Below are 19,732 nucleotides of genomic sequence, written 5' to 3' on the forward strand. Positions count from 1 at the left end.
GGTGGATTTGGTTTGGAGCAGGGATCGACCGGCTCCTCACAGAGCAAACGTTCCTCGCTGCATGTTTGCAGACTCACTGAATGCCCCGGGCATTGAGTTGAGCATTGGCAGGGAGTCTCCATTGCCTCCATTGACATGGACTGTGAAAACAAAAATCAAGGGACCGTCCAAACTCGGGCAACAGAGGGACGGGAGGGGGCGGAGCCTCCGACCGCTTCACCCGGACGCTCGTGCTGCGAGAGCACCGTGACCTTTGACCTCCCCACTGCAGGAGCACAGTCCTCGATCACAGGCCTGGAAATGTCTCTGAGACCAAGAGGAGGGCCACGCCCGGGGCCTCACACACCCACGGTCACACACACGCCGCAGACGCGAGAGTGATAAATCAGAGTTAATTGCAGGGAGCGGCTCACATTCCTCCCCGGATTAAAGCAGATTAAAGTCCAACTGGCTCCATTGCTCTCCTCCACACACGCGTCTCACACTTTCCCATCCTCCTGCTCCTCCGCCTCACCGTCCTTCAGAGGACTGACTTGTCCCCCCGCCCCGTCTCTCAGCTTCTCAAAGCTCCATTGACCAACAGTGGAGAAGAAATGAGAGAGAAGCTCACAAACCCAGTGGTGTGTTGCAGCGTGTGACAGACACCAGTCAGTACACGGCGCCGCATGTAGCCATGAAGACGCCTGTGCTTTCCCTGATTCAGCAGAAATCTCTGGCAACATTTTCACAGATGTGTATACATAGAAAATATGTGCTGTATTGAGACTATAACCAATGTAAATATGCATTCAGACATTTGAGTCACGACACTTTGATGCGACGGCCCATTGTTTGGTCGCTGTGAATGGAAATCTTCAGCCCGAGTTTGAAGGACTTCGACGCCTCTGCTGCTGCTCTCGGCCCCTCTGACCGCCCATCACGCTCCCAACTGAACGTCTAATGGGGCGTCGAAATCCTTCAAACTCCGGCGGAAGATTTCGATCACATCAAAGTGTCGTGACTCAGAAGGAGCAACTGTTTGCTGAATCGGGGAAAACACGGCGGAAGCCCCAGGTGTCAAAGGTCACGCGGCTGGTTGGATGGGAGCGCCACTGTGGGAACGTCACCTGAGCTGCAGGTGCCACCGATCCCTCTCCTGGGGCGGGGGGCGGGGCCTCGCGCACAGTCGTCACATGACACCAGAAAGTGGGTCACTGGCTCCGAGGCCCAAGCACAAAGACAGACGGTGTGAGGGGGGCAATAAAGGAGCCCGTGTTCTGCCACTTCCTGTAGTGGCGTCGCGTGGCCCCGCCCCCTCCCCGCGGGGCTCTTATGAAACAGGGCGCGTCCGAGGCGGGAGCGCTTGACAGGAACGAAGCTCCTTCTCACGTGCCTGCAGGGGAGGGAGGCGCGCGCGCGCGTGCGTGTGTGGGGGGTTGGTTTATTTGTCCTTGTGAGGACATTCGGCCGAGTGAGGAGCGTTTCAACGCTCCGCTCGAAGCTCGAATCTCCGAAATACCCGGGTCACAGTGAGCCATGTGTTTAGAGGGCAGGTGTGTGAGCGCCCCCGCGTGGCTCGCCATCCTCACTGCAGAAACTGCTCGTCTTCACTGACGTCACAGCCAGGACGCACCTGACAGAGCGAGTCCGGACGGACCTCGGCTCGGCGCCCAGCAGCCGCCGGGAGGTCAGAGGTCACCAGCGGTCCGGACGCGACTTGTACAAACGAAGGTGGCGGAGTGTGAAGCCGCTGACTCGTCCGCTCTGACCGGGCCGTGCGCCCGCGGTCACTGTGGGTGGCGTGAGAGGAGGAACAGACAAAAACCGGGTTGGAACTCAAAACACTTTACTCTGGCGAGCTGGCGAACAGGAAGTTGTTGTTGCAGGCACTGGCTCCGCGCAGCTCTCCCGCCAGCGAGTGGAGCTGCAGCGACAGCGCCACCTGGTGGTGAGACGGGAGAGGTGAGGCGGAGGGTCGTGGCGGGCCGCCCGGTCCCGGCCAGCTCACCGTGTAGGAGTCGGGCTCTTGGAGCCGCTTGTGTCGAGGGTGCAGACTCCTCAGGGAGTCCTGGACTCGGGCGCGAGTCTCTGCGCTGCTGCAGGGAGGCTGCGTGACCTGGACACAAGAGTCGAGCCGTGACCCAGACCTCGGCCCCCGTCTTCAGCGAGTGTGGACTCACCTGACCTCTGGAGAAGACCTCCTGTCGCAGACATGTGACCTGAGCCGGCGTGACCGTCACGGCGCCGCCGTCGAGGCCCAGAGGGAAGCAGGTGAGCGGGCGGCCTGGCTCCGGAGCAGGCTCCGCCTCCAGACTCAGCAGGTCCAGGAACACATGACCTGCAGGGAGACCACGTCACGGCCCCTCCCACCTTCCTCCTCCTCCTCCTCATCCTCACCTTCATCATCCACCAGTCTGTGGACGCGCTTCCTCCCAGGGACCGTGCTTTTTTCTGGGTCCTCACTGATCTTCATCCGCGGGAGCCCCCTCACCTCCACCAGCTGGATCATCATCATCATCATCATCATCATCATCATCATCATCACCTTCTTCATCTTCATCCTCACCATCTTCATCCTCACCCTCATCATCTTCATCATCATCATCAGCAGCAGCAGCTACATCTTCACCATCCTCACCATCTTCATCATCATCATCCTCATCTTCATCCTCATCCTCATCATCCTCACCTTCTTCATCATCTTCATCATCACCTTCATCCTCATCATCACCTTCTTCATCATCATCCTCATCATCATCACCTTCTTCATCTTCATCCTCACCATCTTCATCATCTTCATCATCACCTTCATCCTCATCATCACCTTCTTCATCATCATCCTCATCATCCTCACCATCTTCATCATCACCTTCTTCATCTTCATCCTCACCATCTTCATCCTCACCATCATCATCATCATCTTCAGCATCTTCACCATCCTCATCATCTTCATCCTCATCATTCTCATCTTCATCATCACCTTCTTCATCATCATCCTCCTCCTCATCCTCAGACAAAACAGACTCGTGACTTGCGCGAGACAGTCAGGTCTGAGGGTGAGACAGTCACATGGGGGAGAGACCGACCGACCTTGTAGACGCAGCCGAGCGACGGCTGCTCGGTGCAGGTGACCAGGTGCGTCCCGACGCCGACGGTGTCGATCTCGCTCTCCTGGAAGAGAGGCGCGTCAGCTGCTTCCCAGAGCCGGCGGGTGACCTCTGACCTTGTGGCTGAGCTCCCTCATGCTGTGCTCTGAGATGTTGTTGCTGCCCACGATGACGAGCGACAGGAAGGGCGCCATGGAGAACCTGCGGAGGAGAGCGCGGCTCTGGCGGTGAGAGACATACATACCCACGTGGCGCCTCACTCACTGCTGGCTGCAGAGTCTGAAGACGCGCCGCACTTCCACCGACTGCCTGCAGAGGTCGCCGCTGTCCAGCCGCACGCCCACCGGCTGGTAGCCCAGCTCGCACAGCGCCGCCGCCACGGCGCAGAAGTTGGGCAGGCCGCTGCTGCGGGGGCAGGGTTCAGAGGCCGGTCGCTGTGTTAGCCTGCGCGCGCGCGTGTGGTTACCATGTGACGCTGTAGCTGTCGATGACAGGCAGGAAGCTGCGCGGGAAGGCCACGGCGTACGACAGGAAGGCGGCCAACTCGCCCTCGTGGCTCTTCCAGGCCTCCGCTCCCAGGAGCTCCCGCACACGTCCCAGCCAGCCCTTGGACAGGGAGACGAAGTCCACCGGGTCGGGCTCGCCGCTCGCTGCCGCCAGAGTCTGAGCGCAAAGAGAGACCGTGAGAGGCGCCACTGCGGCGGCGGCGGCAGCGGCGGCCGACCTGCGGCTGCGCCTGCTCCAGCGAGCTGAAGGAGGTGACGAAGGAGTGCGCCATGGTGCCGGCCACCGGGATCCCAAACAGCAGCCCGGCCTGGACGTTGCTGGTGAGGTCGAACCCTGCCAGACAGGAGGCGGGGCTGAGCGCGGAGGCGGCGAGGCGAGGCGAGGCACGGCGCGGGGCTCACCTCCGATGTAGGAGTAGCGGGACGCGCTCAGGCCTCCGTCCGGACCCTGAGCCCTCCTCAGACCCATCTCCAGCAGCTTCCTGCTGGGACCCGCCGCCAGACGGAAGCGGGCCGCGTTGCTGCAGACCAGACTGCAGGGGGCGCCGGTGAGCAGGTCAACCCTCCACCCCGCCCACTCCCCCTCCTCCCCCGCCTCACCTGGCATAGTTGACCAGACACAGCAGGCTGGTCTCCAGCAGCTGGACCATGGCCAGTGGACCTGACACCTCCATCAGAGGGACCTGGGGACACACCCGCCCGGTCAGGACCACCTCTGACCCCCGCATCCGCCCGCGTCACGCGCTCACCCGCGCAAACACCACCGAGCCCTCCGGCACCGAGCGCACGCTCACGTCTGAGCAGTCCAGGTCCCGCAGGAAGTCAAAGAAGTCCGGGTGGGTGGAGGGGGGCAGCACTGAGCGCAGGAAGTCCAGCTCTGGAGGAGGGAGGAGGGCACACAGGTGAGGGGCCTCTGGAGGAGGGAGGGGGGGAGGGCCCGTGTGGAGGGCACAAGCCGCTGCAGGCAAGTGACTCACAACCATCAGGTGACTCACAACTCATCGAGTGACTCACGACGAATCTTTGACTCTCAACCATCAGGTGACTCACAACCATCAGGTGACTCACGACGAATCTTTGACTCACAACCATCAGGTGACTCACGACGAATCTTTGACTCACAACCATCAGGTGACTCACAACTCATCGAGTGACTCACAACAAATCTTTGACTCTCAACCATCAGGTGACTCACGACGAATCTTTGACTCATCAACATCAGGTGACTGACGACCATCAGGTGACTCACAACTCATCGAGTGACTCACAACCATCAGGTGACTCAGAACGAATCTTTGACTCTCAACCATCAGGTGACTCACAACAAATCTTTGACTCTGAACCATCAGGTGACTCACGACGAATCTTTGACTCTCAACCATCAGGTGACTCACAACCATCAGGTGACTCACGACGAATCTTTGACTCACAACCATCAGGTGACTCACGACGAATCTTTGACTCACAACCATCAGGTGACTCACAACTCATCGAGTGACTCTCAACAAATCTTTGACTCACAACCATCAGGTGACTCACAACTCATCGAGTGACTCACAACCATCAGGTGACTCAGAACGAATCTTTGACTCTCAACCATCAGGTGACTCACAACAAATCTTTGACTCCAAACCATCAGGTGCCTCACAACAAATCTTTGACTCTGAACCATCAGGTGACTCACGACGAATCTTTGACTCTCAACCATCAGGTGACTCACAACCATCAGGTGACTCACGACGAATCTTTGACTCTTAAACATCAGGTGACGCACAACAAGTCTTTGACTCTTAACCATCAGCTGACTCACAACGAATCTTTGACTCTCAACCATCAGGTGACTCATAACAATCAATTGACTCACAACCATCGAATGACTCACAACGAATCTTTGACTCTCAACCATCAGGTGACTCAGAACTAATTGAGTGACTCACAAAGATCAGGTGACTCAAAACGAATCTTTGACTCTCAACCATCAGGTGACTCACAATAAATCTTTGACTCTAAACCATCAGGTGACTCACAACTCATCGGGTGACTCACAACTCATCAGGTGACTCACAACCATCAAGTGACTCACGACGAATCTTTGACTCTCAACCATCAGGTGACTCACAACCATCGAGTGACTCACAACGAATCTTTGACTCTTAAACATCAGGTGACACACAAGTCTTTGACTCTTAACCATCAGCGGACTCACAATAAATCTTTGACTCTAAACCATCAGGTGACTCACAACAAATCTTTGACTCTCAACCATTAGGTGACACAACGAATCTTTGACTCTCAACCATCAGGTGACTCACAACGAATCTTTGACTCTCAACCATCAGGTGACTCACAACGAATCTTTGACTCTCAACCATCAGGTGACTCACAACGAATCTTTGACTCTCAACCATCAGGTGACTCACAACAAATCTTTGACTCTCAACCATCAGGTGACTCACAACAAATCTTTGACTCTCAACCATCAGGTGACTCACAGCGAATGTTTGACTCTCAAACATCAGGTGACTCACAACTCACCAAGTGACTCACAACGAATATTTGACTCTCAACCATCAGGTGACTCACAACCATCAAGTGACTCACAACCATCAAGTGAGTCACAACAAATCTTTGACTCTCAACAATCAGGTGACTCACAACGAATCTTTGACTCTCAACCATCAGGTGACTCACAACAAATCTTTGACTCTCAACCATCAGGTGACTCACAACGAATCTTTGACTCTCAAACATCAGGTGACTAACAACTCACCAAGTGACTCACAACGAATCTTTGACTTTCAACCATCAGGTGATTCACAACCATCAAGTGACTCACAACCATCGAGTGACTCACAACAAATCTTTGACTCTCAACCATCAGGTGACTCACAACAAATCTTTGACTCTCAACCATCAGGTGACTCACAACAAATCTTTGACTCTCAACCATCAGGTGACTCACAGCGAATGTTTGACTCTCAAACATCAGGTGACTCACAACTCACCAAGTGACTCACAACGAATATTTGACTCTCAACCATCAGGTGACTCACAACCATCAAGTGACTCACAACCATCGAGTGACTCACAACAAATCTTTGACTCTCAACAATCAGGTGACTCACAACGAATCTTTGACTCTCAACCATCAGGTGACTCACAACAAATCTTTGACTCTCAACCATCAGGTGACTCACAACCATCAAGTGACTCACAACCATCGAGTGACTCACAACAAATCTTTGACTCTCAACCATCAGGTGACTCACAGCGAATGTTTGACTCTCAACCATCAGGTGACTCACAGCGAATGTTTGACTCTCAAACATCAGGTGACTCACAACTCACCAAGTGACTCACAACGAATCTTTGACTCTCAACCATCAGGTGACTCACAACCATCAAGTGACTCACAACCATCGAGTGACTCACAACAAATCTTTGACTCTCAACCATCAGGTGACTCACAACGAATCTTTGACTCTCAACCATCAGGTGATTCACAACCATCAAGTGACTCACAACCATCGAGTGACTCACAACAAATCTTTGACTCTCAACCATCAGGTGACTCACAACGAATCTTTGACTCTCAACCATCAGGTGACTCACAACAAATCTTTGACTCTCAACCATCAGGTGACTCACAGCGAATGTTTGACTCTCAAACATCAGGTGACTCACAACTCACCAAGTGACTCACAACGAATCTTTGACTCTCAACCATCAGGTGACTCACAACCATCAAGTGACTCACAACCATCGAGTGACTCACAACAAATCTTTGACTCTCAACCATCAGGTGACTCACAACGAATCTTTGACTCTCAACCATCAGGTGACTCACAACAAATCTTTGACTCTCAACCATCAGGTGACTCACAACGAATCTTTGACTCTCAAACATCAGGTGACTCACAACTCACCAAGTGACTCACAACGAATCTTTGACTCTCAACCATCAGGTGATTCACAACCATCAAGTGACTCACAACCATCGAGTGACTCACAACAAATCTTTGACTCTCAACCATCAGGTGACTCACAACAAATCTTTGACTCTCAACCATCAGGTGACTCACAGCGAATGTTTGACTCTCAAACATCAGGTGACTCACAACTCACCAAGTGACTCACAACGAATCTTTGACTCTCAACCATTAGGTGACTCACAACCATCAAGTGACTCACAACCATCGAGTGACTCACAACAAATCTTTGACTCTCAACCATCAGGTGACTCACAACGAATCTTTGACTCTCAACCATCAGGTGACTCACAACAAATCTTTGACTCTCAACCATCAGGTGACTCACAACGAATCTTTGACTCTCAAACATCAGGTGACTCACAACTCACCAAGTGACTCACAACGAATCTTTGACTCTCAACCATCAGGTGATTCACAACCATCAAGTGACTCACAACCATCGAGTGACTCACAACAAATCTTTGACTCTCAACCATCAGGTGACTCACAACAAATCTTTGACTCTCAACCATCAGGTGACTCACAGCGAATGTTTGACTCTCAAACATCAGGTGACTCACAACTCACCAAGTGACTCACAACGAATCTTTGACTCTCAACCATCAGGTGACTCACAACCATCAAGTGACTCACAACCATCGAGTGACTCACAACAAATCTTTGACTCTCAACCATCAGGTGACTCACAACGAATCTTTGACTCTCAACCATCAGGTGACTCACAACAAATCTTTGACTCTCAACTATCAGGTGACTCACAACCATCGAGTGACTCACAACGAATCTTTGACTCACAACGAATCTTTGACTCTCAACCATCAAATGACTCTCCACTCATCTCTGTCGGCTCCTCATCCTCCTCAAAGCAAACGTCAGCCGAGTCACTTGACGGACTCCAGCTGGGGCGCACAGGAGTCGGGATCAGAGCCTCGGGTCACATGCTCCGCGGTGTGCGAGGTCTCATCTGCAACACGTGACCTCAGCTGAGCCGCCATGGTTCAAGCAGACCCGAGGGTGACCCGGCAGAGGAACCCGGGACTCACGTCTATCAACTCTCTGCCGAGCGCGCGTCGGGACGGGAACCAGTTGGCCTCGTTCAGGGACCGGCTCTGGGGAGTGGACCAGGACCCGCGAGCCTCGCTCACCTCGCTCCGACAGCCGGAAGCCGCGCAGGAAGAGCAGGCAGTCGTGCAGCCCGGCGAACACGGAGAAGCCTCCGCAGAACGGGTTGTCCCGGAAGAAGAGCTCGAACACGGCGGGCTCGCGGTGCCGCCCGGCCCGCCAGTGCGCGTAGGCCATGGTGAACTGGTACAGGTCCGTGAGCAGCGGCGGGACCCGCTCCCGGATGGAGCCCTCCACCGGCCCGCGTGCGTCCCCCGCCGGCGCTGCCATGATCCGCACTGGAAGAGAGCGGAGTCGAACCGGCGGCGTCCCCCGCGATTGGTGCGCGCGCGCTCTTCTTCTCCCCCCCGCGGAGCGGCTCGAGCCCCGACGAGAGGCAGCGCCCCCCGGAGGAGCGGAGCCGCTCAGACGCGGGTTCGACAAGGGACAACAGTCCAGTCTGATGGCAGACCACGGTTTCTGTCCATTTGATATCATTTAACAGCGTCTGTGTATTTTCTATTTGACATCGAACTAGGCACATTGTATTTGTTTATTTCGTCATGACAAACGTCTCTGTGTTAGGGGTGTCTTGACATTCCTGTCCTTTACGTGCCGTGCACATGGCAGAACTGACAATCAAATCTGGTCTGATGGTCTTCAGTCGTCCACCAGAGACTCGGAGCAGAGCAGGCCAGCAGGGTGAGGATGAGTCAGAGCTTCTCCACGTCCTGGGACACACACACACACACACACACACACTGACGCGCAGTCATGACTCCGCCTCCTCAGGGTGAAAACGCGCGGCCAGCTCATTGGTCAGCTGCAGCCGGGCTCCGCCCCACACCACGTGGCTGGGTCCCGACTGCTTCTCGGTGGCGGCGTAAACCAAGGACGGGCTGAGTTCGATGGCGAGCGCCGACCTCACCAGGCCCACGCCCCCGGCCCGGTCGGGGCAGGGGTGGTAGAGCCGGCCCGAGCCCGGCTCCATGTACAGCGCCTCGGGTCGGAACGGCACCGACAGCTGCTGGCCTCCGCCACAGAAGGACAGCCGGTCCCGGCCCGGACCCGGGCCCGTGCCCGGCAGCAGGTGCGTGAAGACCACGGGTCGGTCGTCGCAGCGCAGGAAGTTGCGCTCTCTGCCACACAGGGACAGGAAGGGGAAGTGGTCCTGGTAGCGTCCGCTCCGGTTGGCCTTCAGACGGGAGAAGAAGAAGACCAGGAAGTGGACGTCTGCAGAGAAGACCCCAGTCACAGGCCGGCTCAGACGCCCGAGTGGCGCGCGCCTACCTTTGAAGCAGGTGACGAAGTTCTTGACCTTGGTGTCGTCCAGGAAGAGCTGCAACACACAACACGACGTCAGGGCCACGTGACCGTCACCGCCAAGAGTCGCGTCCGAACCTGGCCCTGGTGGTCCACGTAGTAGAAGTACTCCCGGACCTTCGGTTCCGGACTCTGACCCTGGACGTAGGCAACGGCGCCTGCGGAGGAGGAGGAGCGGCGACAGGCGGCCAGAGCGCCGCCGCCGAGCACCGAGCTGCGCAGCCGCAGCAGCCGCATGACGGCAGCTGAGTTCGGCCGGTGTTTTCACGGGAGAATCCGCCGCGGACGGTCTGCGACGGCGGCAGCAGCAGCGGCCATGTTTGTTTACGTCTTCGACCCGGAAGTTGAGCCGAGCGGAGACTGCGGGTGCGAGTGCTGCCGCCTTGTGGACACTCCAGAAATGAAAGTTTTGATCGCTTTTAGTTGGAGCTTATTTCAGCATTTGAAAGCGTATTCCAAATATTTTTCAGATTCGAGACGACAACAACAACATTTTCTGTCTCAAATCGTTTTCTTTGTTACTAACTTAATATTTCTTTTATTTCAGAACATCTTGACTCAAAAGATCAGAGGGGATTCAAAAGCCTTTTTTGAGTCGGAGCATCTGCAGCATGTTATCGGAATAATGATTTTAGGTTACTAAATAAATATCTTAATAACGTTGTATTATTGAATGGGATTACTTGACAATGTTCTGTGAAATAATCACAAAAAGATGCGGTGAGTAAAGGGAAGGTACCATCCAGTTGCCCCTGGATCCATGGAAGAATGTGTGGAGTAAAAATGGTGTGTTTTAAATGGCAGGAACGGCATTTGTCATGGGACTTGATCATCCGTAAACCCAATGACCAGACGGAGGACGGATGAGATGGCAGAAGCGAGCCAGTCAGAAGAATGGATCGGCTTGACCACCTATAACAGGCAACATTTGGGAGGCTTGATCAGCACCGCTCCAGGCTGAGTGGAGTCTATACGACCCGTGGAATTTGACCCATGAAGAGCAGGACCACAAGAGGACCAGGACCAGTCAGTGGAGGCCACACACCCAGATGGACTGAAAGCATATGAAAAGAGTCAGGGCCAGATAGTTTCTGTTACACTATTCCACCTGAGCTCAGGCTACGGCAGAGATCGGTCATGACCCAGGGCCCCGTGAAGGTGACTGGACTCCTCTGTCAGGGAAGACCTTCTTTTGGATTTCAACTGGTGGGTTTTTGGTCGTCACTCTCACCAGTCGACCAACGCGCCGATGATACATTAGAGGTGTATTTCCCTACAATGTGCGTCGTAAAAGGACCGCGCCCTGAACAACAGACAAACTGATGCCGGGGTGGAGGCGGCTGGTGAGCTGCTGGGACTCCTGTCAGCGACTGCAGTTACACGACAGCATTATTGCGTCGGCCCCTGTGTTGAGGACGGTGACGGCGTTGAACCGTGGCTGGCTGATTCTGGAGCGCTGCAGTGAAACTAGTGCATACACAGCTCAGTAGAACAGTGTGAAGCGGCTCCTCGCTGCCTGTCAGCCGCCACTGCTCTTCCTCTACACTCAGAGGAAGCGGAGGGACTGGAGAGCTCACGGCGCCACCCCTGGTCACGGAGGGGAACTGCTCAGAGCAGCAGTCGATCAACCCTCTCCACGGAACCGCAGTCAAGGCCTTGTGTGTCGTGACAGGAAAACTGCTCTCATGCTGTTGAATGGCTTTATTAAAAAGTACAATAAAACACAACTGTGAAAGATTCGTGATTTGATTCGTGCTCGGAGGGAATCAAACATCAAAGGCAGACTCGCAGAGCTTTAGCTTAGCACGCTATGTTCCATCCGTAAGGTAGGAAAAAATCCAATGTTTTCAACGTGGCACTGTGAGACAGCAGGTTTGCTGGGCGCCCCCTGCTGGTGACGCGACGCCGCCGATGAGGCTTCGACGGGAGGCGCTACACGGAGGTGGTCGCCGCTCCGAGCGGCTCCCTCTGCTGGCGGGACTTCTGCAGGTAGCGTTTGACCTGCCGGATGGTGGCCAAGGTCAAGCCCGCCCCGCAGGCGTACAAGATGGCGGTGATGATGCCAAACAAGGCCACGGCCGCGTCGGCGCCGCTCACGTCGCAGTTCATCCAGGTGTAGCCGTTCCGAGCGTAAATGCGCTCACGGCGCTGGCACACGTCTGTGGCGTTGACGCCGATGATGAAGTGCAGGTAGAGGCCCACGGCCACCACGTAGGCCGCGGCGCCCGCCGCCTGGAACGCCAGCGCCCCCACCAGCAGCCCGCGGGACATCAGGTGGGGCGGTTTGTTGCCGGCCACCACAAAGAGCAGGGAGACCACGCCCATGGTCAGGCTGAAGGCCACGCCCCCGTAGATCCCCGGCGCCCTCATCTGGCTGTACTGCATGTCCAGGTCGCGCACCTGCTGCAGCTCAGTGCCCTGCAGCTGCAGGTTGGCGTTGATGTCGAAGCCGCCCAGTCCTCCCATGGAGGTCATGCCCGAGACCACCATCTGGGCCGCCACCACGCAGATGAGGACCAGCGCGTTGGTGAGCACCGTCACGATGAGCACGATGCCTGGACACAGGCGGCCGGTCACCACACACACACACAGGTCTCTCTGAGGAACCAGTCGGTCCAGTCAAACCCCCCTCCCCGCCTCACCTCTCCGGGAGCACACGTGCGAGCACTTGGACTCCTGCCGCTCCACTCGCACCTCCCTGTCACGCGCTCGCTGGTTCGCTCCGGACCACGTCCTGGCGGGATCACAAACAGCAGTTATCCGAATGTCACTTCAGCCCTCTGGTTTGAGTGAAGCGCGGTCGAGGCCACAACGCGCCCCCTGGAGGAGCTGCGGCTCACTGCGCCGGCGAGCGGCCACCAAAGGTTCTCTGAATGTAAACGCCACAAAAAAGTCGATGTCTGTTGATTCTAACTCACAACCTTGTCATGTTCTTTCTTTCACTCCTTTCTTTTGTGTCTCTCTCACATGGCTATCGAACCATCACGAATGTGATTAGTTCTGACGTCACCGATGACGTCACTTCCACGACGGTTTCGTTCATGTCAACAGCTTTAGCTGTACGTTTTGGATATTGTTCAATTAAAAAAAAGTCCAGTCGCGACCTTAGGGGCCCAGACCGCCTTCAGCAGGTCGCGTCTCTGGAAGACCGCTGAAATACGGGTCAGGCAGAAAACACTGGTTCTATCGGGCGATTGTAACGACAACGTTTGTTTCCGGCAGCTGAGGTTTGGTCCAGATGAAACACCGTAGCTCGCGCACTGGCGGCAGTGTGGAGGGGAGCAGCAGGTGTGTCTGCGGACGCTCACCTGTCGTCAGGTGAGTTTCGGGGCCTCCTCTCGCGGCGGCCCGCGGGGCTGGAGCGCGGCGCCTGGCTCATTGCGGACCCGGAAACAAGCGGCAGGAACTCTCCGGGACACTCTCCGGGAACATGGAGCCGCCGCCGCCAGGTGACGTCGAACCTTGGCCCCACGGGAGGGAAGAGACGCTCCTGAGCGGGAAACCCGACTCCAAAATCCGCGTCTCCTCTGGAGGCTTCCCGGAGCGAACCGGCGCAGCGGGGTTCGACGGTGCGACTCGCTGCTCGACGGAGTCCCGCTGCAGGCGGCTCCTCCCGCCCGGGCGGGGACAGGTGGCGCGGGGGCGGGGCTTGTGAGGAGCACTTTGGAACTCGTCTCTTCCCGCCTCCTGGGCGTTTGTTGACCAGAAGCGGCGCCATGTTCCCGCGAGGGAAAACTGCGCCGGCGTGAGTCCGCGTCACCTCCGGCGGAGGATCCGAGTAGAAGAGGAACCCACACACCTCTCCAAAGCTTTCTTTTATTTTAGCAAAACGACGAGGACATTCAGTCGGCTGGTAGCGAGTGCGTGGTCTTTTCTCTCAGAGAACAGTAGTGCGCTTCAGTGAGGGGGCGGAGTCAGAGAGGCGTCAGGAAGAGGTCGGCAGGTTTGGTGAAGCCCTGGCTCTGCTGGTTCTGCATCTGCTGCTGCTGCTGCTGGATCATGTGGCGGACCTCGTCCTCCAGCTCCGGCGGGATGATCAGCTGGTCGTCCGGGTCCGGCTGGGCCGGAGCGTTGAAGTAGGCGCCCGGCCTCCTCGCCGGGGCGTCGGCCGCCTCCTCGATCACGTCCTGGCCGCGGCCTTGGCAGGCCACCGAGCCGTTGGCTCGAGCGCGGCGGCCCACGGCGCCGGGCTGAGACTCGCCACAGGGGGCGGAGCTGGGGCCGTGTCCTCGACAGTGGATGTCGGCCTCCACCTCCACGCGGCTGCCATTGGAGAAGACGCCGGCGATGGGCTCCTCGTCCTCGCTGTCCAGACCGTTATCGGACAGGGCTCCGGAAAACTGCCTCTGGAAACCTCCACCCGCCCCGACTCTTTTCCCCGCCTGAGGGAGCGGGTCCTCTGAGGAGGCGGTGGATCCCACCTCGCTGCTCATCTCGGACGCGCTGAACTCGCTGCTCGGCTCGCTGGCTGCCCCCGACAGGCCCTCGGCGGGTGGGAAGTGTAGGGGCCCCTGAGCGGGACCCGGGCTGGGGGGCGGCTCGTCCGTGACGCTCAGCCGCACCACCACGGCGCTCAGGCTGAGGCCACAGCCCGAGCTCTGCGCCAGCGTCACCAGCTTCTTGGCGGCGGCCAGAGCGTCCGGCACGTCCCGCACGGCGTCCACCGCCTCCTGGGGAGACAGCGCCTCCCACAGGCCGCGGCTGCCCACCAGCAAGAACTCGTCCTGTGGCGAGAGGGTCACAGTGGAGACGTGCGGCCGCGGGCTGACGGCCGGACACAGGAAGGAGAAGCCCATGATCCTGGTGGCGTCGCTGACCCCGCCCACCTTGTTGTCCTGCGGGTGAGGAGAGCAGCGTTACCATGGCGACCGCCAGTCGGCGCAGGGGCCCGAGAGGCTGCTCACCTCAGTGACGACGGCGTTGTGCCGTCGGACTCTCTGGAGCTCGTCCTCGTCGCTGACCGTCAACACCCGGGAGATTTCCATGGCGGCGCCGGCCCTGCAGAGCACGGCGCGGCAGCGCCCCACGTTGGCTGCCCTCAGCGTGAAGCAGCCGCCGGGCTCGCCGGGTGCCGCGGGCTGGTGGCTGATGTGGCAGAGCGCCGCTGAGCCACCCAACCTCTGACCCACCGTGCCCAGTTTCCTGCGGGGCCACAAGGAAGCGTCATGTCGAGGGGGCAGCGGCCCGTGCTCAGAGGCCCGGACCTCCCGCCACTCCCGGTACCTCTGCATGGTGAGGAAGGTGTGGCTCATGTAGTCGTCGTGCCGCGGCCCTCGCTGCAGCTCCTCAGCCAGGACGTCTCCCATGGTGCACTGCAGCAGGGTCGGCACCTCCGTGTTCCTCTCACCGTCAAACACGCCGTACAGACACTGGCCCGTGCCGCCAAAGGAGTCCAGCGCCAGCGCGGCCACGCATGACCTGCCGACAGACAGAAGCATGCGGTTGCTATGGTGACGAGAGGAACAAACAAAGTGAGTGCAGCGTTGTGTTCAGGTCAGAGGTCACGCCACCCACTTGTTCTTGGGCCCAGAGGCTTCGGTGAAGCCGTGGCTCCAGACAGCCGGAGCGCCCCGGCTCTCCCAGGCGCCGGGAGCTGCCGGGCTTGGATCCACCCGGAAACAGCGGATGTTGCTGCGGGGGAGGGAGGAGGCGGAGTCAGGCCGGGGCCCCTGGCAGCTGGGGAGGTGGCGGCCTCTCTTACTTGAGCAGCTCCAGAGCCTTGTGGTCCAGCTGCAGCCGCGGGTTCCCGCTCAGGTCCAGCTCCAGCAGCGCGGCGGGTAGCGACTCGGGCAGCGACACGGCGCTCAGCTGGTTGCAGCTCAGGTCCACACACTGAGGGGGGCGGGCAGAGGTGGCGTGAGTGCGGGGGCCAGGGGGGCGCTGGGCGCCCGGGCCCTACCTTGATCTCTGGCAGCTGCAGCACCTCCGGGAAAGTCGCCAGGCAGTTGGAGTGAGCTGCCAGGGTGTGGAGCTGCCGGCAGCTCAGCAGGGTGGAGGGCAGCGTCCGCAGCCGGTTCCCGCTCAGGTCCAGCTCCTCCAGCTGATCCAGCCGGCCCAGTAGGCTGCAGGAGAGGAGAGGTGCGGTCATGTGACCCGTGCTGCAGGTCTCAGGGCAGTGGAGCAGGAAGGCAGGAGGAAGTGTGAGGGGGAAAAGGGAGTGAAAATGGCTGAGGAGAAGAGAGAGAAAGAGGGGGAGAAAACGACAACAGGACTGTGGCGGAGCCTCCCCAACCCCCGAAGAAAAAAAAATTGAAAGGGAGGGAACGATCCAAGAAGCTGGACATAAAGGAACAGAGGGGAACATTCACTGAACTGGTGAAAACACTGGCTTTACAATACAAGAGGCGATGGGGAAGAACAAAACAGCTGATGAGACAAGAAAAAAACAGGGGAGAATTGAGGAAAAGAGATAAGGAGAATGACAGGAGGGAACAAAAGAATGAAGTGGCAGAGAAAAATGTGGAGAACCAAAGAGAAAGTGAGTAAAAGAAAGAAGAAGCAGAGGAAAAAGGAAAGGAGAAAATGTCGAGCAGAAAAAGTGTGTGAAAAAGAAAAGGGGAAAAAGGAGAGGTCAGAATGAAAGGAGAAAAGGAGTGAAACACCAGGACGGAAACGTGGAGAGCAAGGAAGAGAACGGGGTAAAAGAGAGAGGAGAGAAGCCAACGGGTGAAGACGGGCGGAGGGAGGCGCGCGGCTGCTGCGCGGGGGTCCCACCTGGCGCCGAAGCTCTGCAGCCGGTTGAAGGCCAGGTGAAGGAGCCGCAGTCCGGCGTGAGCACTCAGCGCTGGCAGGCAGCCCTCGGTCAGCAGGTTGCTGCTCAGGCGCAGCTCCTCCAGGCCGCTGGAGCCCGACTCCTCGGGCCGCCCGCCCGCCGGCAGGCTCTCCAGCCAATTGGCTGAGACGTTGAGGAGGCGGAGGCTGGAAGCAGAGGGAGGTGAGGAAGGCGGGCGAGAGGCTCCTGCTCAGGCAGCGAGCCTCACACCTGGGCGCTCGCAGGAACAGGCCTGGAGGAAGCTCCTTCAGCTGGTTGTGCTGAAGCTCCAGGACCTCCAGCGCAGAGGGGCCGGCCCCCTGGCCCAGCGCCCGCAGCTGGTTCCACCCGGCCCGCAGCGTCTTCAGAGTCCCGCCGCACCACAGCCTGGGAACAGCCGGCGCCGTCAGCTCAGGGCCTCACCGCCGCGCCCGGGGGGACTCACCGAGCCGGCAGCTGGCTCACGCGGTTGTGGCTGAGGTCCAGCAGCTCCAGCCGGCCGCAGGCTCCGGCCCAGTCCGGCGCGCAGCTCAGCCGGTTCCTGCGAGGAACAGAGGCGGGTCAGGAGGCGGGCAGGGCCGGCGTAGGCCGCCGCTCTCCTACCAGGACAGGTCCAGCAGCGCCAGGCTCTCCGGGGGGTCCTGCACCTCCAGCTGCTGCAGCTCTGCAATCACACGGCAGGGTCAGAGGCAGCCTCGGCGCGGCGTCGAGGCGGATCCGCTACCGTTGTGCGCAGCGTGCAGGCTCCGGAGGGCCCGGCCGGAGACCCACAGCGCCCACAGGAAGTTGCGGTCGCAGCGGAGCAGCTCCAGCCGAGTCAGCGAGCGGACGTCCAGCTGCCGCAGGCCCGCGTCTCTCAGGTCCAGCCGAGCGATGTGAACTAGCCGCTGGGGGTCACCCGGGGTCACGGCCTGCAGCTGGTTCAGCCTGGAAGCAGAGCATGCTGAGTTCCCGCCAGGGCGCCAGGCGCTGGCGGAAGGTCACCTGAGGTCGACGTGCGGCGCCGCCAGCCGCTGCAGCGCGGCCAGGTCCATCGTGGAGAGCAGGTTCCCGGCCAGGCTCAGCCTCTCCAGGCTGTGGAGCTTCTCCAGCACCGGCGGGATGGCGGCAAACCTGTTGAAGGTCAAGCCCAGCTGTGCCAGAGTCTCCAGCGCCTCCAGCTGGGCGGGCAGCGCCTGCAGCAGGTTCCCGTCCAGCAGCAGGGTCTGCAGGCTTGACAGCAGAGGGAGCCGATGAGCCGGCGCACGGTCATGACGTCACCTGTTCCTGAGCCAGAGGAAGTTGGAGGAAAGGATTTCATGGCGCTTTCTAACACGTGCAACGTCGGTGTTTGTCTGCGCAGCCAAGTTTGTGTCCGCTCTTCTCTGCTGTCTGTGGAAGGACGCGTGGTGATTGGCTGGCTGGTACGCAGCTGTGTTATGTGGATGCACCCACCTGGGCCATCTTTACTGTTCGGCTTCTTCACTCTACTCCTCCCAGAGCTTTCGTGGTAGAGATGCGGTTCAAAAGCCAAAACGTGGGTCCCCACCGGGAATGGCATGCTATTAGTTTCCTCGGACCCAGGTGCCAGCATTCCCGAGATATTCCAGGATTGATGGAACATGTCTCCCATTGAAAACGGCTCGTAGCTCCGTCATACTTTGGTCTAGAGAGTCCGCAGAAATCACCAAACGGAGCTGCTCCCGGCCTCTGTTGCCCTAAGAATAAGATCAGATCGAAGTCGTGCCGTTTGCCCAGACATTTGGCTCAAAGGAGGAGAGATTTGACCCAAACTGGGGGGTATAGGGAGTTAGAGTGAGCAAGTAAGAATGGCTAGAGTGGAGCAGGGGAGAATGGAAGTCGGTTTGGCGTTTTGAAACTGCCATTGTGGCCAAACGGTGGAGCGCAGACACATGAAAATCTCCAGTTTTGTAGTCACACGCGGTGCATTCACATTGCTGTTTGTTCTTAACCAGCAGCGTCTAGTTTTCTCTGACATCACACAGCAGACTCCACAGCAGGTGCTGACGCACCACCACGTCGGCCCGACCACTTCCACCTTCGCTGAACCACGCTCTTCGGCCGTCTGTTGTGTGATATCAGAGAAAACACAGCTGCGTACCAGCCAGCCAATCACCACGCGTCCTTCCACAGACAGCAGAGAAGAGCGGACACAAACTTGGCTGCGCAGACAAACACCGACGTTGCACGTGTTAGAAAGCGCCATGAAATCCAACTTCCTCTGGCTCAGAAACACATGCCGGTGTGGCGTCCCCAGCTGTGGTGGGGGCGCTGCTCTCACCTGCGCATGAGCCCCAGCCGGGCGGGCAGCGCCTGCAGACGGTTCCCCGACAGGTCCAGCTCGCCGAGCGAGGCCAGGTCACACAGCGCCAGAGGGAAGCACAGCAGCCCGTTGTTGGCCAGACTCAGAGTCCGGAGCTTGGAGAACCTGCGGGACACCAGAGGGAGAGGGAGCAGGAGCAGGGGGGTCGCGGCGCAGGGCCCTCACCTGCTCAGCGCTGGGACCCCGCGCTGCAGCGACAGGAAGTTGCTCTTCAGGCTGAGGTGCGTCAAGTCCTGGCTGTAGAAGAGCTGAGCGGGCAGCTCCTCCAGGCTACAGCAGGACAGGTCCACCGAGCTCACCCTCTGGGAGGCCACCTGCGGAGGGGCAGGGTCAGCAGCAGCGGCCCCGGGGCCCGGTGAGAGAGAGAGAGAGGGAGAGAGAGAGGGAGAGAGGGAGGGAGAGAGAGGAGGGAGAGAGAGAGAGAAGTAGATGAGAGAGGAGGGAGAGAGAGAGAGAGAGAGAGAGGAGGGAGAGAGAGAGAGAGAGAGAGAGGATGGAGAGAGGGAGGGACAGAGAGAGGGAGAGAGGGAGGGAGAGAGAGAGAGAGAGGAGGGAGAGAGGGAGGGAGAGAGAGAGGGAGAGAGGGAGGGAGAGAGAGGAGGGAGAGAGAGAGAAGTAGATGAGAGAGGAGGGAGAGAGAGAGAGAGAGG

General features: G+C 58.3%; 3 protein-coding genes and 1 pseudogene across 4 annotated transcripts; all 4 read right to left on the reverse strand.

The window, feature by feature from the left end:
• Positions 1-1,808: 1,808 nt before the first annotated feature.
• Positions 1,809-8,976, reverse strand: naprt (nicotinate phosphoribosyltransferase). The gene is made up of 13 exons (XM_053854188.1): positions 8,730-8,976; positions 4,342-4,469; positions 4,193-4,275; positions 3,995-4,125; positions 3,811-3,926; positions 3,553-3,749; positions 3,351-3,491; positions 3,203-3,287; positions 3,070-3,150; positions 2,377-2,479; positions 2,160-2,317; positions 1,988-2,095; positions 1,809-1,921 (listed from the first exon to the last, which is right to left on the reverse strand). The coding sequence occupies exons 1-13, from the start codon at positions 8,974-8,976 to the stop codon at positions 1,826-1,828; spliced, it is 1,674 nt and encodes a 557-aa protein (XP_053710163.1). The 3' UTR covers positions 1,809-1,825.
• A 244-nt stretch (positions 8,977-9,220) lies between these two features.
• Positions 9,221-10,346, reverse strand: c1h8orf82 (chromosome 1 C8orf82 homolog). Of its 2 annotated transcripts, none has more exons than XM_053854190.1 (3): positions 10,087-10,346; positions 9,976-10,024; positions 9,221-9,880 (listed from the first exon to the last, which is right to left on the reverse strand). In XM_053854190.1, exons 1-3 carry the CDS (start codon positions 10,243-10,245, stop codon positions 9,498-9,500), a joined length of 591 nt encoding a protein of 196 aa, XP_053710165.1. In that variant the 5' UTR covers positions 10,246-10,346; the 3' UTR covers positions 9,221-9,497. The 2 variants fall into 2 exon arrangements, with proteins under 2 accessions (XP_053710165.1, XP_053710164.1); XM_053854189.1 differs by having other exon boundaries at positions 9,221-9,918.
• Positions 10,347-11,704: 1,358 nt separating this feature from the next.
• Positions 11,705-13,877, reverse strand: si:ch211-191a24.4 (uncharacterized protein LOC100150331 homolog). The gene is made up of 3 exons (XM_053859111.1): positions 13,317-13,877; positions 12,651-12,742; positions 11,705-12,563 (listed from the first exon to the last, which is right to left on the reverse strand). Exons 1-3 carry the CDS (start codon positions 13,724-13,726, stop codon positions 11,941-11,943), a joined length of 1,125 nt encoding a protein of 374 aa, XP_053715086.1. The 5' UTR covers positions 13,727-13,877; the 3' UTR covers positions 11,705-11,940.
• The window catches only part of LOC128755464 (PH domain leucine-rich repeat-containing protein phosphatase 1-like), a 12,785-nt pseudogene continuing 6,865 nt past the window's right edge, over positions 13,813-19,732 (reverse strand).

The sequence above is a fragment of the Synchiropus splendidus genome, chromosome 1 (assembly GCF_027744825.2).
Source record: "Synchiropus splendidus isolate RoL2022-P1 chromosome 1, RoL_Sspl_1.0, whole genome shotgun sequence".
NCBI lineage: Eukaryota > Metazoa > Chordata > Actinopteri > Syngnathiformes > Callionymidae > Synchiropus > Synchiropus splendidus.